The sequence below is a fragment of the Oenanthe melanoleuca genome, chromosome 3, assembly GCF_029582105.1.
Source record: "Oenanthe melanoleuca isolate GR-GAL-2019-014 chromosome 3, OMel1.0, whole genome shotgun sequence".
NCBI lineage: Eukaryota > Metazoa > Chordata > Aves > Passeriformes > Muscicapidae > Oenanthe > Oenanthe melanoleuca.
The window spans coordinates 124480-140344 of record NC_079336.1 but is presented as its reverse complement, the minus strand read 5'-3'; the positions used below and the strand labels follow the sequence as shown (position 1 = coordinate 140344).

Genomic DNA, 15865 nt, shown 5'->3' with positions numbered 1-15865 from the left:
CCACTGAGCCACCATACCAACAGCCACAAGGTTCCACAGCTTCACCTGCACACCCGACTGCAGCACGAGCTCCCTAAGCAAGGTCCTGGCCCCAGCATGTGCCCAGCAGCCCTGGTGACAGTGACCACAGCAGTGTGACCACGTGCAGGGCTCCCTGAGCACACTGCTTTGCCCCCATGCACAAACAGCCCTGGTGACAGTGACCACAGCAGTGTGACCACGTGCAGGGCTCCCTGAGCACACTGCTTTGCCCCCATGCACAAACAGCCCTGGTGACAGTGACCACAGCAGTGTGACCACGTGCAGGGCTCCCTGAGCACACTGCTTTGCCCCCATGCACAAACAGCCCTGGTGTGGGGTCTGAGGGCTCAGGCCTCCCGACTGACGATACGAACCGCACAGATCCGTGAGCCATCCCTCTTCCACGCCAAAGCTGTGATGGTGTACAGGTGAGCTATTTCTTTGGGCTTGCCTTCCTCCCAGGCACTGCGGCGTGGGCTCCAGTTCAGCACCCGTAACCTGGGAGAGACAGGAGATAAGAGAGACATTAACAACTGTGCGTGGCTGGCAAAGGAAGGACTAGGAAGAGGAGAATTCTCCACCAGGTACATGGTACCTGTCATAGCTGCCAATAACGATGGACTGGCCACTGGGACTGGTGGCTGCTGTGGTGAATTCCTTCTCTGACGAGTCCCGGCTGTAGTCAAAGGTTTGAATCACGCTGCCTTCCTTCCCATAAGCGACAATCTTCTTGTCACAGCCTGCAGCCACTATGCTGTTGGAAGCCCAGGCGAGGGCATAAGGAGGACAGGGATGCACTGCCAACTTACCCTACAACAGACAAGAACACCCTGAACACGTGAATGGCCCCAACTCCTAGCTGGCCTCTGTGCCAGCTATCCCAGTGGGACCAGTATGGAACCTTCTGTAAAGCCCAGTTCACGGGGGCAGCTTTGTCTGCCTGCCTAGTCTGTAGGAAGACAGAAACCAGAACTGAGAGATGTATCCACTATTACATTCATTTAACTGTGTGAGAAGAATTCTAACACCAGTAACCATTAACTAGACTGAGACTGAACTCCCAACACAGCAGAATATAGATGGACTTTCATCATATCATGGCAGAGAGCATCCATGCTCAAACTTCAGCTGGAGACACAAGACCTGAGAACAGCATCCCCTTCATCACAGCCTGAAGCACAGAGACTCCTGGTACAGAGGAGTGGGAGGATCAGGAGATGCTCGGTGTCCAAGGACAAAATGTGAGCTGAGATTCAACACTAGCTGTGGTAACTACACACTACTTAGTGTGGAGACAACAGTAGCCACTCCATGGAATCCTACCTCTTTGAGCATCGTTCTCCTGGACACTTGAACATCAGATCTTTCCAGACACCTGAAGAGCCTCATGCCTCATACACAAAAACATGAATTCCCCCCTTACCATTGCCCTCAGTGTATTCCAAAGCACCTAGTCACTGTTCTACCTCCATTGATGCTTCCCAAAACCTTTGCTAGCAAGCACAGCCCGCAGCTCCTCTCCAGACTTCCACTCCCTCCACAGCCTGATCCCTTTCCAGAGTTCTGGAGCTGGGAAGCAGGCTGTGCAAATAGGATGCTGCTCACTGAAGAAGGATCTGTGATACCTGTGATTCACCTGAGCCCTCATCATCAAAGAAGAAGCGCACTATGGTTCCATCTGCATGGCCAGACAGGATTCCCCGCCCCGACACACTGCAGAAAAACACACAGGATGATGCAATGTTACTGCAAAACTTGCACCTGTATCCTCACATCCCTGCCCCAGCAGCCACTCCCAGGGTCATGGCTGATGTTCCTCATCAAATGAACATTCCCCAAAGACAAGAAAAATATTGAGTACCTGTGCCAGTGTCTGTAAAAAGAAAGCAGACAAAAGAACCCAGAGTGGAAAGGAGAGTGACCAGTTAAGTGTCTTCATCATGTAAAGTCACAATAAACAAATCCCTGTATTTTCTGTACTAAAACCCAGAAGCTAAGTGATCTTCAGTGGAATAATGACTCTGTTCACAAGTGCTTACAGCAATGTGTATCAAACAGCTCTTGCACTGGAATTGTCCCAGAAGTCAGGCTGTATATTATGATACTGGGAATCTCTAAGAGAAACACAATGTAGGCAAAACACATCTGGGCAAAAACTCCAGGCCTACGACCATTTTTAATAGCATTGATGTCTTGTACTTCTGGACATAAGCAGGCAGAAGAGAGCAAAGAAGAAGAAACAGGCTGAAAATCATGTACCCAGAAAAACACTTTTTAATGAAGATTAGAAGATTCAAGAACAGAATACAAATTCTATGAACACCGTAGCAATCCAGAAGGCATGCATCTGTCACCAGAATGACAGCACTTAGTGAAAATTCCACTCCTAGGACCATGACACATCTCAATTTTTAGGTAAAGAACACTGAAGTAGTTAAAATGAAATCTTATTAATGAAAATCATTTTAAATTGCACTTTATGGTTATTTTCCTAATTACAGCCTTGTCAAAGGCTTTATCTGGCAGAATGTTCTTACTTTTCTTATCCCTTAAACACAAATAATGTTAGTTATTAGTTAGATGAAGCTGACAAATGTAACCCTCATAAAGTCACATACTCAAATACATGGATGTATGTAAGTAAGCTCATGGAGACATTCACCCTCAGCTGTGTTTGAAGAACAACCAGACTGCCCATGTGGCACAGCCAGGTACCAGATTTTGGGAAGGAATTCCTTCTGGAGAGCACAGTATGTTATTATCTTGGCAAGTAAGTGACAGCAAAAGGACACTGGCAAGCTCCCACACTGCCAAGCCAGCAGCAGGTGTGAGACTGAGCCAAAGCAGGGCAGGCCAAAGCAATGCCATACTCACTTGGAAGTCAGTGAGACCACGTAGGAATCTGTCCCATAAATGGTGGAAGACTTGTTGTTCTTTGTATTTGCTAAACGAACCTGAGAAAGAGAAAATGATCAGTGCTGCTTTTGTCTGTAGAATGTGCATCTCCCCCAGTGTGACATTCCCAGAGGTTTCCCAGTTCACTACCAGGAAAAGAAATCTCAGGAAGCTCATTGTCTTCCAGTAAGTTATAGAAGTGGAGAAGTTGGAGTCACATTTCCACATTTCCAGAAAGGTCTGGAGAAAGATCCAAAAGATCCAGCAGAACCTCCAGGAACTAACTGGGAACCAGAAAATTCAAGTCCACAGTGCAATCCCTCTGTTGCTCTCACTGGGGCACCCAGTGATGGCTCTTACCCCTCAGCCCAGCCACTTGCAGACCCTGGCAGACCCAGCAAGGGAAAGAAAGTCATGCAAATAACAAGTTTCTCTACCTTTCCTTCAGCAAGACCAAAGACAATGACATTCTCTGCTGGCCACAATAAGCAGGTCACAGCACTCTGCAAAGGAGGAGGTAAAAAGAGAGGTAAGAACTCCACCCTACTCAGCTTCCTGCCCCATTGCCACATAAATTAGTTCATGAACAGACACTACTCAGGCAGGAGAGACGAGGCATTTGGACAGACCTTACTGTAGCTGAAGATATTGGATAAACAAACACTTTGTCCAGTGTTCTTTGCTGGACAAAGCTGAGGAAACTGGACAAGCACCTGAAGATACTGGACTTACTCCATGCTGAAGCCTACACTAGGTAACAGTGAGCTGGGGCAAAGTAATTGAGCTCAGGAGGATGATGGGAGGGCAACAAAGTTATACAGATGTGCTCAGTTGGGAGCTCTTTCCAGAGTATTACAGAGCAGGTGCTTGGCTTGCCACATGCTATTGGTGAATGCACAAAATCATGGCTGTTTTAAAAGGTTTTTTGCAACAAGTATACAATAAAAAAATCATTTCACTGTGACAACTTCTGTAATAGCTAAGAGAATATTTGTCTGTTCGATCTTTATTTGATGGATAAAAAATAGTCTATATTTTTTCATTGATATGTAAGATGGTTATTAGATGCTACCAAGTAGGTCAGGCAGAAACAGGCTCATTAAATCCAAACCAAAGGTATTCTCAAAATCTGAGGTTGGGTCAGAATGAATACAGCTGACCACAAAACACAACTGTAAGATAGGGCCAAGAAAGTTTATGAAAGCCCTTCACATCTACCCTGCAGAACTCTAGGCAGTGAGAAGGCTGGTGTTTGGCACTGTGCCTCCAGCACCAGCCTCACTGTCTCTCTCTCCCGTTTTAAGCATGTGGGACTGCTTAAGATACATACACACCCCCATTTCTTCATCCTATCTTCCATCCCTGCTCTGATCATTCATGCCAGCAAACACAGCTACAATGAGACAACAAAATGTCCAAAGGGAACCAAACTGTTCATAATTTAAATGTCCAACCAATGACCAAGACCCATTTCCATTACACCTGTTTCCCAGGAATTTGTGTTTCCCTCATTATCTGTCAGACTCTTGTTTTCCAGGCTAAGACAAGAAAAGCTTGGAAACAAACCTCACACAGTAGTGATGTGCCCATTGTTTGTCCTCCCAGCCCTCAGCAGGAGGCTTGGCTTGCCAGTGTGACCACACGCTGTGATCACTGAGTCCAAGAGGGCCCAGTGGCAGGAGAGAGAAAGGGAGATCAACAACTGATCTCTCATACTGACTGAACATCTCAAAAATTTGTAAACAATATTTAGTTACAGGAGAAAGCCAGACACAGTGGTAAAACTCCAGACATACAGCACCAGAAAAAAGAAAGGATTTATTGTGTTACAAATGGTAGGAAAGGCATGGGAAAATGAGAGAATGAGTGAAAAATATTACAGAATTTCTACATTAAAAATACAAAAATCAGTTCATGTGCCATGCACAGCATCTAAGCTTGTGAGAGGCAAGCAGGCCCTCAGGCTGGCAACTGGAGGGGCAGGCAGCAAGCAGTACACAAGGAAAGAGCTCTCCAGGAAGGCTAAAGGTGCCCACACCTGGGACAGCCACCCTGATCAGGAAAGAGACAAATGGACACCAAGCCCCTGTTGCTCTCTTCTCCCCATGACACTCTATTCTCACAACCACTCAGTGCAGCAGCTCAGCTACAGAGAAAGAGAGGCTGACCAGCAGCTTTCCTGCAGAGCCACAGAACTCCCTGGGCTCCCTGGAGCAGTCAGAGCACTCACAGTGGTGGCCATGGCCCAACTCTGAGATGTAAGCTTTCAGTCCAGAGGCTGAGGCTGCCCTTCACCTGAGACACAGCCTGAGAAAGCCTGGCACACAGACTCCAGCAACTCCATCAGGAGCAGCTCTTCTACATCTTCTGGGGATCTGGAATGAAGGAAGATTCCTCCTACCCTGCAGAGAACTTTCTTGGTGACACAGAGAATATGGGGTGATGGCACTTGCCTGAAAAGCCTGAGGCATCTGCTGGACTTTTGCCTCCAAAGGCAGAAGTAGTCAGTGCACTGTATTTTCTCACTCTGATGGCTTTCTGTGCAATGAATTCGTAACACCTCTGCCTTTCCCAGACAGATCTCAGGGTAAGCCTTGGCAAACACTTGCTGGGCAGACTGCTCTCTGACATAGGCTGGCAGAGCCAGAGCAGCAGAACACAAAGGTGGCCAAGGAGCAAACCTGACAGAAATCACAAACCTGAGGCAACTGAGCATGTGGAAATCGCACAGTTTGAACTCTGCACACTTTACATTTTGTTTAATAAGGCATCTTAGAGTTTAGAGTTGCAAACATGTGAAAAATAGTTGGGCTCTGAGTGTCTCATAGTTTTCCCTTTCAATTCTCTTTAAGTAGTCTGTCCTCTGATGCCTAAAGTAGTCCCCAAAGTTTTGTAAGTGATTGCACTGATCGTTCAACAATTTACTCTGTTGTATCCGGGCACTAGGGCACCTCTGAAGCTTGATGAGCAATACGTGCCTCAGAATTTAGAGATTCTCTCAGGGTCTTTAAAGGTCAAGTACAGTTTGGCCAAGTATACCAGCGAGCATGAGCAGACCTCTCATTGTCATTTCCTACATATGCCAGAGAAAATGGAGTCAAACAGCAGTCTGGGTCTCACCGTTTGGATGAACTTGTTGCATATCACCTTCTTGTCACCCCTGCAGAAAAATATAAACAGAAATTACTATCAGCAACACTACACATTCTGGTCTGGTTATACGCAGTCTGGTTTGATATTGCCAAACACAGACCTCTGAAGTTTTGTGTGCTGCTAGTCTATCACAACTTTAGGAAAAAATCAAAACGACCCCCAGCTCCTGAGCTTCCAAAATTCTGGTGAACTGCCTTTCTTAGTGCCATTAGCACAACTTCTGCCAACAAATGAGGCCGCAGCAGGGCAGGTGTGTGCCACGGCTCCACAGCTGGAGGATGGAAACACAGGCTCCAGCTAGCTGCATGCACAGCCCGGGCTCCATAAGGAAACCAGTTGCTGCTCCCCATGCCCATGCATCCCCATGGGACTCCCTGCAAGTCAGGCGACGGGCACTGCCGTGTGTGCCAGGGCTAAGGGAGCCCACGGCAGAAGGGAGCACGCCGACCCCAGCGCGCACTCACCACTCCTCGCCGATCCTGTACACGTAGACAATGTTGTCCGTCTGCCCGATGGCCAGTTTGGTGGAGTCCGGGGAGAAGGCCATGCCTTTGACCACGTAGCTCTTCCTGCCGTACTGCAGAGAGGCCCGGTGTGACCGCGGCAAGGCCGGGTGTCCCAGCGCCGCCCGCCCCGTGCCCGTGCCCCGGCTCACCCTGGCGTCCGCCGGTTTGGTGGAGAACTTGTCCCGCCGCTCGCCCTGCTCGTCGTACAGCAGCACCACGCGCTCCGCCGTGCACACGGCGAAACGGGCACTGCTGGCGGACCAGGCCATGCAGGTGACCCGCGCCGTCCCGTCCTGCGGGCACACACGGCTCGGAGACGGGGGCACACAGCAATCCCCAGCGGGCACACACGGCTCAGAGACGGGGCATACAGCAATCCCCAGCGGGCACACAGCAGTCCCCAGCGGGCACACACGGCTCGGAGAGGGGGCACACAGCAATCCCCAGCGGGCACACAGCAATCCCCAGCGGGCACACGCGGCTCAGAGGCTGGGCACACTACAGCCTCAGCGTCGCCGCTACGCGCCCCAGACCGGCCAGGGCCGCTCTCCCAACCCGGCCCGGCCCAGCCGCTCCCCCGCGCCCCGATCCCCCCAAGCCCGGCCCGGCCGGACCTGCGGGGCCAGCAGGGTCCGCACGTGCCGCAGCTGCATCGCGCCCTACGCCGGGCCCGGGATGACCCCACGGGGCCGGGATGGTCCCACGGGCCCGCTCCGCTCCGCTCCGCCGCTGCCGCCGCCGCCGCTACGGCGCCCGCCTCGCCCCGCCCCCGCTGCCGCGGCAACGCCGTCGCCTCCGCCGCGCTGACGCGAGTGCGTCGAGCCCGCGGGGACCGACCGCCCCCGGTACACCGGCGGGGATCGATCGGCACGGCTCGGCTCGATCGCGCTCCGCTATGGAGGCGCTGCGTGCGGCGGGGCGCGCCGTGCTGCGGAGCCCGCGCCTCGCCCGGCACGGCCTGGGGCTCCGCCGGCGGCGCAGTGAGTGCGGAGGGTGCGGGGGTCGGGGCCGGGCATCGCTCCGGGCGGGCAGCCCGCAGCTCGGCGCAGCCGGAATCCGGCCGCTGCCTGCTGCCGGGCATTCTGCGGGCTTGGGGGGCGGGAGCGGCCGTGGGGCAGCAGGGCTCGGGGAGGTGAGGGGGTCGGGCCGAAGGGGCCGGGGCGCTGCCGCTTCTCGCCCAGCCCTCCCTGCCGCGCTGCCCGGGCTGTCGCCTCCTGCCCCGTTTGTGGCTCGAGGCCGCCCGTGCCAGGCGCTGGAACACGCTGGACTGTAGCGGCACCTCCGCCGTCCTCCGTCAGTGTGCCAGGCCAGCCCGTGCTGCCTGCGGCCCGGCAGGATCCGAGACCGACCCACGGACACACCCCTGGAGGAGTTCAAGGCTGGGCTGGACGGGGCTTGGAGCAGCCCGGTCTAGAGGAAGGTGTCCTTGCCCACGGGAGTGAAACTGGATAAGCTTTAAGGTCCTTTCCCACCCAGACCACTCCATGATTTCATGACCCCGCAGGCACCCTGTGTTACAGCGGGGCCATGTCTGGCTGTTCTCAGTCAGCTGCCCAAGGCTTTGCTGGAGCAGCAGCACTTGCCCTGGCAGCCCTGGTATACATGGACTGTCCTCAGAGTTTGGAGTCACACGGGGTTCTACTGCCCGGGGTGGAGTCACTGCTACCTGCATGATGCCAGGCAGCCTCCCTGATAGTTGTCCCTTGTGCAAGAGTATGCTGTGCAAATAAGGTCTCCTGATTTCCCTGTGGGTTCAGATTATTCCAATTATGAGTTAGACCCTTCTGCAAGTGTGCCAGTAATGCTCAGGGAGCAAATCCCAGGGAAGAGGTGAAAATAACCCTGAAAAGCATTAGCTTAGTGTGAGCAGGTACATACCTTGGCAATTCCCATCTCTTCCTTAACAAAGCATCTCTGTGGTGCAGTTACTTCCCAGTCACCTCAGCTTGGATCACAAGTGCTGACTAAGCTGCCCCTGCCCAGGCAGCCTGCTGTAGATGACTTGCCAAGGGGTTTGTCTTTGCTTACACTGGGCCAGTCTGGGAATTTGAGCTGAGCGTGGCAGTGAATGCTGCTGCTCTTCAGGTGTGCCAGCAGCTCAGGTGGCTGAGATGAATGCACTACAGAGAACATTTTGTTTGTAATGAAACAGATGAGCAGATGAGACCCAGGAACGCAAGGTTTCTGCAGACAGCAATGAGGGCTGCAGCAGTCCTGTGCAGATATGCAGGAGCTGTCTGTGCTGACACAGCTTGGACTTCCAGGGCTAGAGGGTGAACTGCCCACTCCTGTTCCTGTTATGAGAGTGTCACAGAGCCAGGAGAGTGTCCTGCTGGGGGCAGGGAGCAGCACTGCTGCTGGGAGCCATGGGTGGGGTGGCTCTGGCAGGACTAGCTGGGGGGCTGCTGGCACATGGCTTCTAAGGGCTTTTGTCTTTGCAGAGCTTCCTGAGAGCTGGGCTGATATGCAGGAGCCACTGCTTGAGGGGATGTGCTTCACCCTCAAGTATCTGGGCATGACTCTGGTAGAAAAACCAAAAGGAGAAGACATGGCTGCTGCTGCCATCCGCAGGATCGTGGCCACGGTGAGACCCAGTCCTGGGGCCCTGGTGTGCTGGGGTCGGAGCCCAGCCCCTGCACTCCAGGAAGTGCTTGTGTCCTAGCCCTGAACTCCAGTGGGGGACTGTGCTCTTTGCAAGAGGAGGGTGCTGCAGGAGGCTACTGGTGTCTGCCTGTGTGCTGTCTTCCTGCAGGACAGCCCCAGCCCCCTGCTCCCACACCTGAACCTGGCTGGGAGCAGAGCTGTGCCTGCCACAGCACTGAGAGGAGGGTGCAGTACTGGGAGAGGTGGGGTCTGCCCCTTCCTGTCTGTGTGACAGTAGTGTTAACAGAATTGAAGAGTGTTCTGTGCAGGGCATGCCTGATTGCCAGGCTTTGCTGTCCCATCCCCACAGCAGGAGCCTTTGCAGCAAGTATCCAAGTGGGTGATGCTATACAGAGTCTGCAGGGCTCCTTCCAGCAGGGGGGTGAGGTGAAGACCCTTGCCAGGTTTGCAGAGAGATTGCTGGTGTTTTTCCACTGCCAGGCACGGGTTGGAGCTCGCAAGTTTCAGAAGGTGATTCTGACAGTGTCTCCAAGGGGCATCTCACTGCAGGATGCAGACACTAAGGAGATGGTGGAGAACATCTCCATCTACAGGTGGGCATGTCATGGGTGTGGGCTGGGTGTTCCCCAGCAGCCAGCTAAAGACTGATGGGAATTTGAGCAGCCAGGGAGGGCTGAGCCTTCTGTCAGCAGCACCTTCAAGCTTAGGTCTTTCCTGGGCTCCCTGAGGCCTGTGCCCTCTCTGCTGTGCTCCCAGCACTGCCTAAGGCTGAGTGTAGGCAGGGTCCTACAGGGTGGCCTTGAATTCATCAGCCCATCCATCACCTCCCTGTGCCCTGCTTGTCTCTTCTGGCATTCAGCAGGATTTTGAGGCTCGTGACTGGAAAGCCCCAGAGTTAGGACAGGAGTGCATGTCTGTCTCCACTGCCGTGGGACTACCCTTCTGGCTGCAGGGTGCCAGAAACTGCAGCTTATTTGAGTGGGCTAAAGGCAGTTAGTGTGAGAGCTGATGTTGATTTCTCCTCCTGCCCCTTGTCCTTTGGCTGGGTTGGATGTGTGTGGGTGCTGGGTGTGAGGGCACTTAAGTGTGCAGTCTGGTGGCTGGATGGAAAGCAGAGACAGGACATCTCTTTGCTGCAAAATGGAAGTCTCAGCACCAGAGCTGATGTGCCAGGTCACACTATCCTTCTGCCTGACCTCCAGTTGTGTCCTTGGAGGCAATCACCCACCCTTCTGTGCTTCTCTTGTCCCAATGCTTGAGTTCACACACTGGGTTGAGCTGGCCATCAGAAAACTACAAGACTCTCTGGGATGGGAGTGCCTGTGAATGTAGTGATCTCTTAACTACTGCAGGTACCAGGCAGCCTCTGGCCCTCGCTGGGGGTTTGGGCTGCCTGGTCAGCTCAGGCAGGTGAAAGCCTCAGGTTGCAGTGCAGAAGCAGTGCTTACTGATGTGCTGGGAGTCCAGCAGAAGTCCCATGCCGAGATCCTGGATTGTCCTGACAGCTCCTCTCTGCCCACAGGATCTCCTACTGCACAACAGACAAGCTGCAGAACAAAGTCTTTGCTTACGTTGCCCAGAGCCAGGAGAGCGGGGCACTGGAGTGCCATGCCTTCCTCTCACCCAAGAAGAAGATTGTAAGCACATGCCTTCTGCTCTTGGCTCTGCAAGGTATGGGTGGGAGCAAGGGCCTGCTTCCTTTCCCTTCAGCGAGAGAAGGCCATTACCTCTGTGAACCTCAGCTGGATTTGGAGCCGGGGAGCAAGTGTGCTGCACAGGCAGGGAGTGAGCAAAGGGGGGTTTCCTCCCAGCACCTGAGATCTGCTCTTCGGGGTGGCTGGCCCCCAGAGGCAACAGACACAGAACTCAGCTCTGGCCTTCCATCTGTGTGTTCTGCAGAGAAAGGCAGCAAGGGGTGCTGGGGGTGGGTCTCAGATTTCATGGCAATGGGGTTTTCCTGGATTGAGGGTCCAGGTGGAAGCAGACATTCCCTCTCTTTCATGTACACAGGCCCAGGCTGTTACTCTGACTGTGGCCCAGGCCTTTCAGATGGCACTGGATCTCTGGGAAGCAACACATGCAGGTAGGAGGAAATTCTTAGCTGTATCTCTCTGCATAGCTCTGGAATCAGTGTCTCTGGAGTGGGACCCTGTCCTGGGCTGTGTGGAGTCCCTTCTTGGGGACTCATGGCTTGCTGCCTGGCTGGTGGAACACCAGGCAGGGAGAGTGTTGTCCTCATGTTGTGTCCTCTGCCACTCCCCCATCTCTGGCTGGGGTGGGAGGTGTACCTGCTCTCTCTGCTGAACTGCTGTGCATTGCCTGAGCTGTAGGCCAGCTCAGGGCCTGGTGGTACCTGCCTATGAGCACTGACCCCTCACCCATGTTTGCACCCTCCTGCCAGCACAGCAGAGATTCCCTGTTCCTCTCCCACAGTCTTGCCTGTACATTCCCAGCTGGGCTTTCTGCAGGTTGCAGGCACTAACTCTGCTGCTTTTGCCCTGTCCCAGGCTCTAGGCAGGATCAGCCCCTTCACCCTTCATGTGTCTTGGAGAGCAGTGAGCCTGGCAGACCCCGTGAGCCAGCCCCCCCAGGGAGTGCTCCCTTCACACACCAGTTTGGGGTACAGTATGAGCGAGTCAGGCCCAAGCCCAGGGCTGTCTGGAATTAGAGCAGGGACAGAGTGACCCTCTGCAGCTCCTGCTCCTGCCCTCCCAGAGCCCAGCTGACACCTGCACAGCCCCATCGCACATGGCAGCCTGATGTGAGGAGGTGTGCTGTGCTGTGTGGCTCACACAGCAGGTGCAGTTCCTTGGTGTCTGTGTTCCAGGAGCTCTGCTGTCAGCCCTAGCACTGCTGCAGCCTCAGCCCTGCTCTGCTGGCCCTGTCACACAGGGACCTGGGCTGCACACCTGGTTTCATGACTGGGCTGAGAGCTGCCTCTGAAGGAGAGGACCCTTGGGTCATCATCCTGCCAGCCAGAACTAAGGCTCAGCCCAGCCCATGTGCACTGCACCTCCTGCATGGCCCCAGAAATTGGAGCATTGGCATACTGGTCTCACTGTGTCCCTGTCTAGGAGCTTCTGGATGCTTGGTCCTTGGCCTCATGCTTCCAGTGTGAGTCCAGCCTGGCAGTGCTTGGGGTTGTACCTGTGTGCAGGCTGCTCCTGGTATTCCCTGCCTGCCCCTCCAGCTGCAGGGTGTGCCCACCCACCACTGTCCCAGGGCAGAGGTGCACTGTGTCATTATCTCTGTCAGCATGGTCCATACTCACAGCTTATGTTTGGGGCTTTGCACCTGCAGGGGACATGGGTCGAGCTGTGGGCTGTGTGACCAAGCCCAGAGGGTTCTGGCAGCCCAGCACTCTAGCCTTTCCCCCACTGCTTGTTGGAAACCATTGTGCTGTGCCTGGGGAGTAACTGTCTTGTGAAGGGGCCAGACAGGGTCTGAGCAGCCCAGCCTTGCTCCTGGCAGAGACCTGCCCACACAATGAGATGTCATGGTGGGTTTTTGTTTGTTTACTTGCCAGGAGGAGGAGGAGGAGGAGGAGGAGGAGGAAGATGATAATGTCAGTCAGACCTTATCTGGGTAGGTGGCAGGCTGCTGCTTGTATTCAGGGATCTCTCTGATGAACCCTGTCTTGTTGCCTTCTCTGTGCCCCATGCAAGGGAGCTGCTTGGGCCATGGGCATGGTGGGATCGTGGAGGAGAGCTGCATGGAACCAAGGGGGAAACTTCCTGGTCTTTGTCTGCTTCCATCAGCTGAGAGCTCAAGTGAACAGAGGGTCGAGTGGTGGAGGAGCAGAGCATGCAGTCCAGCTTTTGCAGCAGTGATATGGGGGACAGATGCTGACCCCCAGGATGCACCTAGAAATGTTTCTTACTCTGTTTCTGCTAGTCTTTGCTGAGGCCAGCCTGTCCAGACATGCCTCTCACAGGGACTCAGTTGCCCCTCTACTCCACTGATTTCTCTGGCACTTGGATGGAGTGCCTGGTCATGCTGACTTCTGCGTGGACTGGGGCTGTGGGCTGAGCTTGATGGTGACTGTCCTGTGCTGGGGAGGAGCTGATGGCACAGTCCACCTGCAGGTGTGCAGAAGTGCAGGTGCTGTGCCTGGGAGGCCCATTCTATCATGGCTGTTCTCCATGTACATGGCAGCAGGCACCCAGCCTGGGTTGAGTCAGTGTCACCTGGGAACCAGTGTGTGCACAGGCTGGAGCTGTACGTGTACCCAACAAAGCACCCCCCTTTGGACATGGGGCTCCTGATGGGAATGAGATAGAGCTTTGCAATCTGGGGACAGGCTGGCTTGGGAAGAGTTTGGTAGCAAGGGGGCTTAGGGCCTTCTCCACTGCCAGCACCTGCTGCTGTGCCATTCCTGCCATGTCAGGGTCACGAGCATGCCGTGGCTCTCAGGAGGCCATGCTTGGGGTATGATGGATGCTGTGTTCTCTTCCAAAGCAGCATGGAGGAGCTGGGGAGGGGAGCCCACAGCACAGCAGGTAAGTTTCTTCAGTGCTGCATTGGCTCATTCCCCAATATGTCCTCTGTAAGACAAGGGGGGGCTGATGCACACCTGGGAACATCTGCTTCCCCTCAGAGGCTGTGCTGGGCTCCCAGCCATACACCTTATGGTCCATGTCTTCCTTTCTCTCACTTTTCAGAACTAATAACTCTTGTGGCCCCATCAAGCTCTCCTACAGCACAGCTACTGTGCTACCGCCTGGGGCCACCCCCGGACAGCTGGATGGTGCTGGGAGGGGCTGGGGACTCCCCCAGCACTGGCCCCAGGACTGCTGGCCCCAAGACCCCCCTGGGCTAAGCCAAATCTCTGCGACAATGGACCAGCCACTCAGGATTCACCCTGTGCCTGCACGTGGGCCAGCCAGTGCCCGCCGCTGCCCTGGTGCTGCCCTCCCGGCACGGGGGCTGCTGGCACTGCTGCGTGGAGTGCACAGGCTGCCACAGCTGCTCCTTGTGCTGCGCCCCTGCATGAGCCGCCTGGAGCTGCAGCTGCTCCCAGCTCAGGCTGGGGTCCCACACTGCTCGCTCTGCTCGCTACCAGGCCGTGCAGGACCTCCCTGCCTGCTCTGAGCCTGCCTGACCCTCAGGGAGCAACAGCTCTTGGCCTGGAGCAGTGCCTGATGAAGGCCTTGCCCCTGCTGTTCAGCCCCATACCCTCTCACAAGTGAAATGGCCTGGTTTTTAAAGGAAAGCTCTGCCTTTATAGAGAAATAAACTGAGTTTTTTAGTGTTGTCATTTGGGTTTGAATGCTGCATGGGTGCCATGCATAAGCATGCAGGGTGCTGTGTATCCTGCACTGCCTGTTATGCCCAAGCTCCTGGAGCCTAGAATTCCCACTCTTCCTTGGCTGTGAGCCCTGAGGGAACAGTTCCTCCTCAGCTGAGGGCTGCCAGGGCCCAGGCTGCCTCTCTGGCTTGGGAGGAGCAGGTTCAGGCTGTGCTGTACTGGTGTCTTGAGCACCTGTGAATGTCACCTGCACTGACAGGAGCTGATGCTGACCACACTGAGGCCAGGGCAGACACAAGCCCTTGTGTGCCAACTGCTCTGAAGTGTCTGTGGCCTGCTGCACCCCAGCTGTGCCCTACAGAGGCAAGCCATGCACTTGGTTTCCTTCCCCAGATGTACCAGGGGAGGCTGCAGCATGTCTAGTTTCTTTGGCAAGTTTCTGGCTGTGCTCTGGCCAGTACTCTCACTGCTGAGTTCCTGCCACATCTCTGCACAGCTGCCCTTCTCAGGCTGGTGGCACTGACCTCCCAGCTGAGCCCTGGTCACTGGTTGCAGCTAGGGTGGCAGGGCCAGTCTCAGCAAGTGCCGTTGGCACTGGGAGGCCTTGGGTGCCATGGATCAGTCAGGAGCTGTGCACAGTTGTTTTCACTTCAGGTTTTACACATTGAATGTGGTTTCATGCCTTTTCTCCCTCAGCTGGGAGTTCAGAATGACTGAGGGTCGTAGGGTGAACAGGTCACTGTCAGGCCCTCAGCTTCCACCACTCATCTCTGCACTTCCCTGCCCTCCTGCACCGCCAGTCTGAGAAATGGTGATTTTGGGTTTGGTTTGGGTTTTTTTTTGTTTGGTTGTTTTTTTGGTTTTTGGTTTTTTTTTTTGTTTTTTTTGGAGGAGGGATTGGTTGGTTTTTGTTTTTTTTTCAGAGAGACAGAGTTTTTCCCTCAACAACACAACCTGATTTTACATTTATAGACATGTGTTCCTTTTTTTATTTGGTCAAAACCTCTGCATTTTGACTTTTTCTTGTGCCTTCTCTAGTTCCTCACCTCTGCTACACAGTCTGTTCCTTTGATTCATTGTGTGTGCCTCTGGCCTGGCTAAAAATCTCATGATAGCAGGCATGTCTGCTATGCCATTCAAGACAGAACTTCTAAATATTTTCCAGGGCACTAGAACATCCTTAAAACTTTTGAATTCCCCTGACAGCTCTAGTTTTTGTAATGTACCTCCTTAAAAAGAGCTAACAGGCAAAACAAGGTGTTTGTGTCTCTGGAGCTGTGGCCGTGCTCCCTGCAGCCCAGGTCACAGCCCAGCAGCAGTTGCATCCCCCTGTCATGGTGCTGTTGCCCCTCAGGTACCGCTCTCCCCACCTGAGCAAGCAGCAGCACATGCCCTCTGGCTAGCAGCCTGTCAGGGTCAGACCTTGTCCCCCTTGTCG

At 54.2% G+C, this 15865-nt stretch overlaps 2 protein-coding genes across 4 annotated transcripts in view; one reads left to right on the top strand and one right to left on the bottom strand.

Moving 5' to 3' along the window:
• IFT172 (intraflagellar transport 172) overlaps nucleotides 1-7338 on the bottom strand; it is a 37828-nt gene extending 30490 nt beyond the window's left edge. For both annotated transcript variants that reach the window (XM_056487269.1, XM_056487270.1), the window contains exons 1-9: nucleotides 7190-7338; nucleotides 6725-6868; nucleotides 6534-6646; nucleotides 6037-6076; nucleotides 3354-3419; nucleotides 2896-2975; nucleotides 1647-1734; nucleotides 617-831; nucleotides 396-519 (exon numbers count right to left, since the gene is read on the bottom strand). In XM_056487269.1, the coding sequence (XP_056343244.1) occupies nucleotides 396-519; nucleotides 617-831; nucleotides 1647-1734; nucleotides 2896-2975; nucleotides 3354-3419; nucleotides 6037-6076; nucleotides 6534-6646; nucleotides 6725-6868; nucleotides 7190-7228 (909 nt within the window). In that variant the 5' untranslated portion in view covers nucleotides 7229-7338. The remainder of the gene's footprint in view (nucleotides 1-395; nucleotides 520-616; nucleotides 832-1646; nucleotides 1735-2895; nucleotides 2976-3353; nucleotides 3420-6036; nucleotides 6077-6533; nucleotides 6647-6724; nucleotides 6869-7189) is intronic.
• Nucleotides 7339-7379: 41 nt separating this feature from the next.
• LOC130250990 (low density lipoprotein receptor adapter protein 1-like) lies at nucleotides 7380-14648 on the top strand. Of its 2 annotated transcripts, none has more exons than XM_056487261.1 (9): nucleotides 7380-7555; nucleotides 9017-9159; nucleotides 9660-9772; nucleotides 10702-10816; nucleotides 11190-11262; nucleotides 11687-11799; nucleotides 12706-12764; nucleotides 13641-13678; nucleotides 13841-14648. In XM_056487261.1, the coding sequence occupies exons 1-9, from the start codon at nucleotides 7471-7473 to the stop codon at nucleotides 13996-13998; spliced, it is 897 nt and encodes a 298-aa protein (XP_056343236.1). In that variant the 5' UTR covers nucleotides 7380-7470; the 3' UTR covers nucleotides 13999-14648. The 2 variants fall into 2 exon arrangements, with proteins under 2 accessions (XP_056343236.1, XP_056343233.1); XM_056487258.1 differs by having other exon boundaries at nucleotides 13638-13678.
• Nucleotides 14649-15865: the final 1217 nt, after the last annotated feature.

What these genes read in the sequence shown, in the direction of transcription:
- LOC130250990 (XM_056487258.1), top strand. Translation starts at nt 7,471, where the DNA reads ATGGAGGCGCTGCGTGCGGCGGGGCGCGCCGTGCTGCGGAGCCCGCGC. An exon ending in GGGGCTCCGCCGGCGGCGCA is followed by an intron (nt 7,556 to 9,016) that starts GTGAGTGCGGAG and finishes TTGTCTTTGCAG; the next exon opens with AGCTTCCTGAGAGCTGGGCT. An exon ending in CCTTCACACACCAGTTTGGG is followed by an intron (nt 11,800 to 12,705) that starts GTACAGTATGAG and finishes TTTACTTGCCAG; the next exon opens with GAGGAGGAGGAGGAGGAGGA.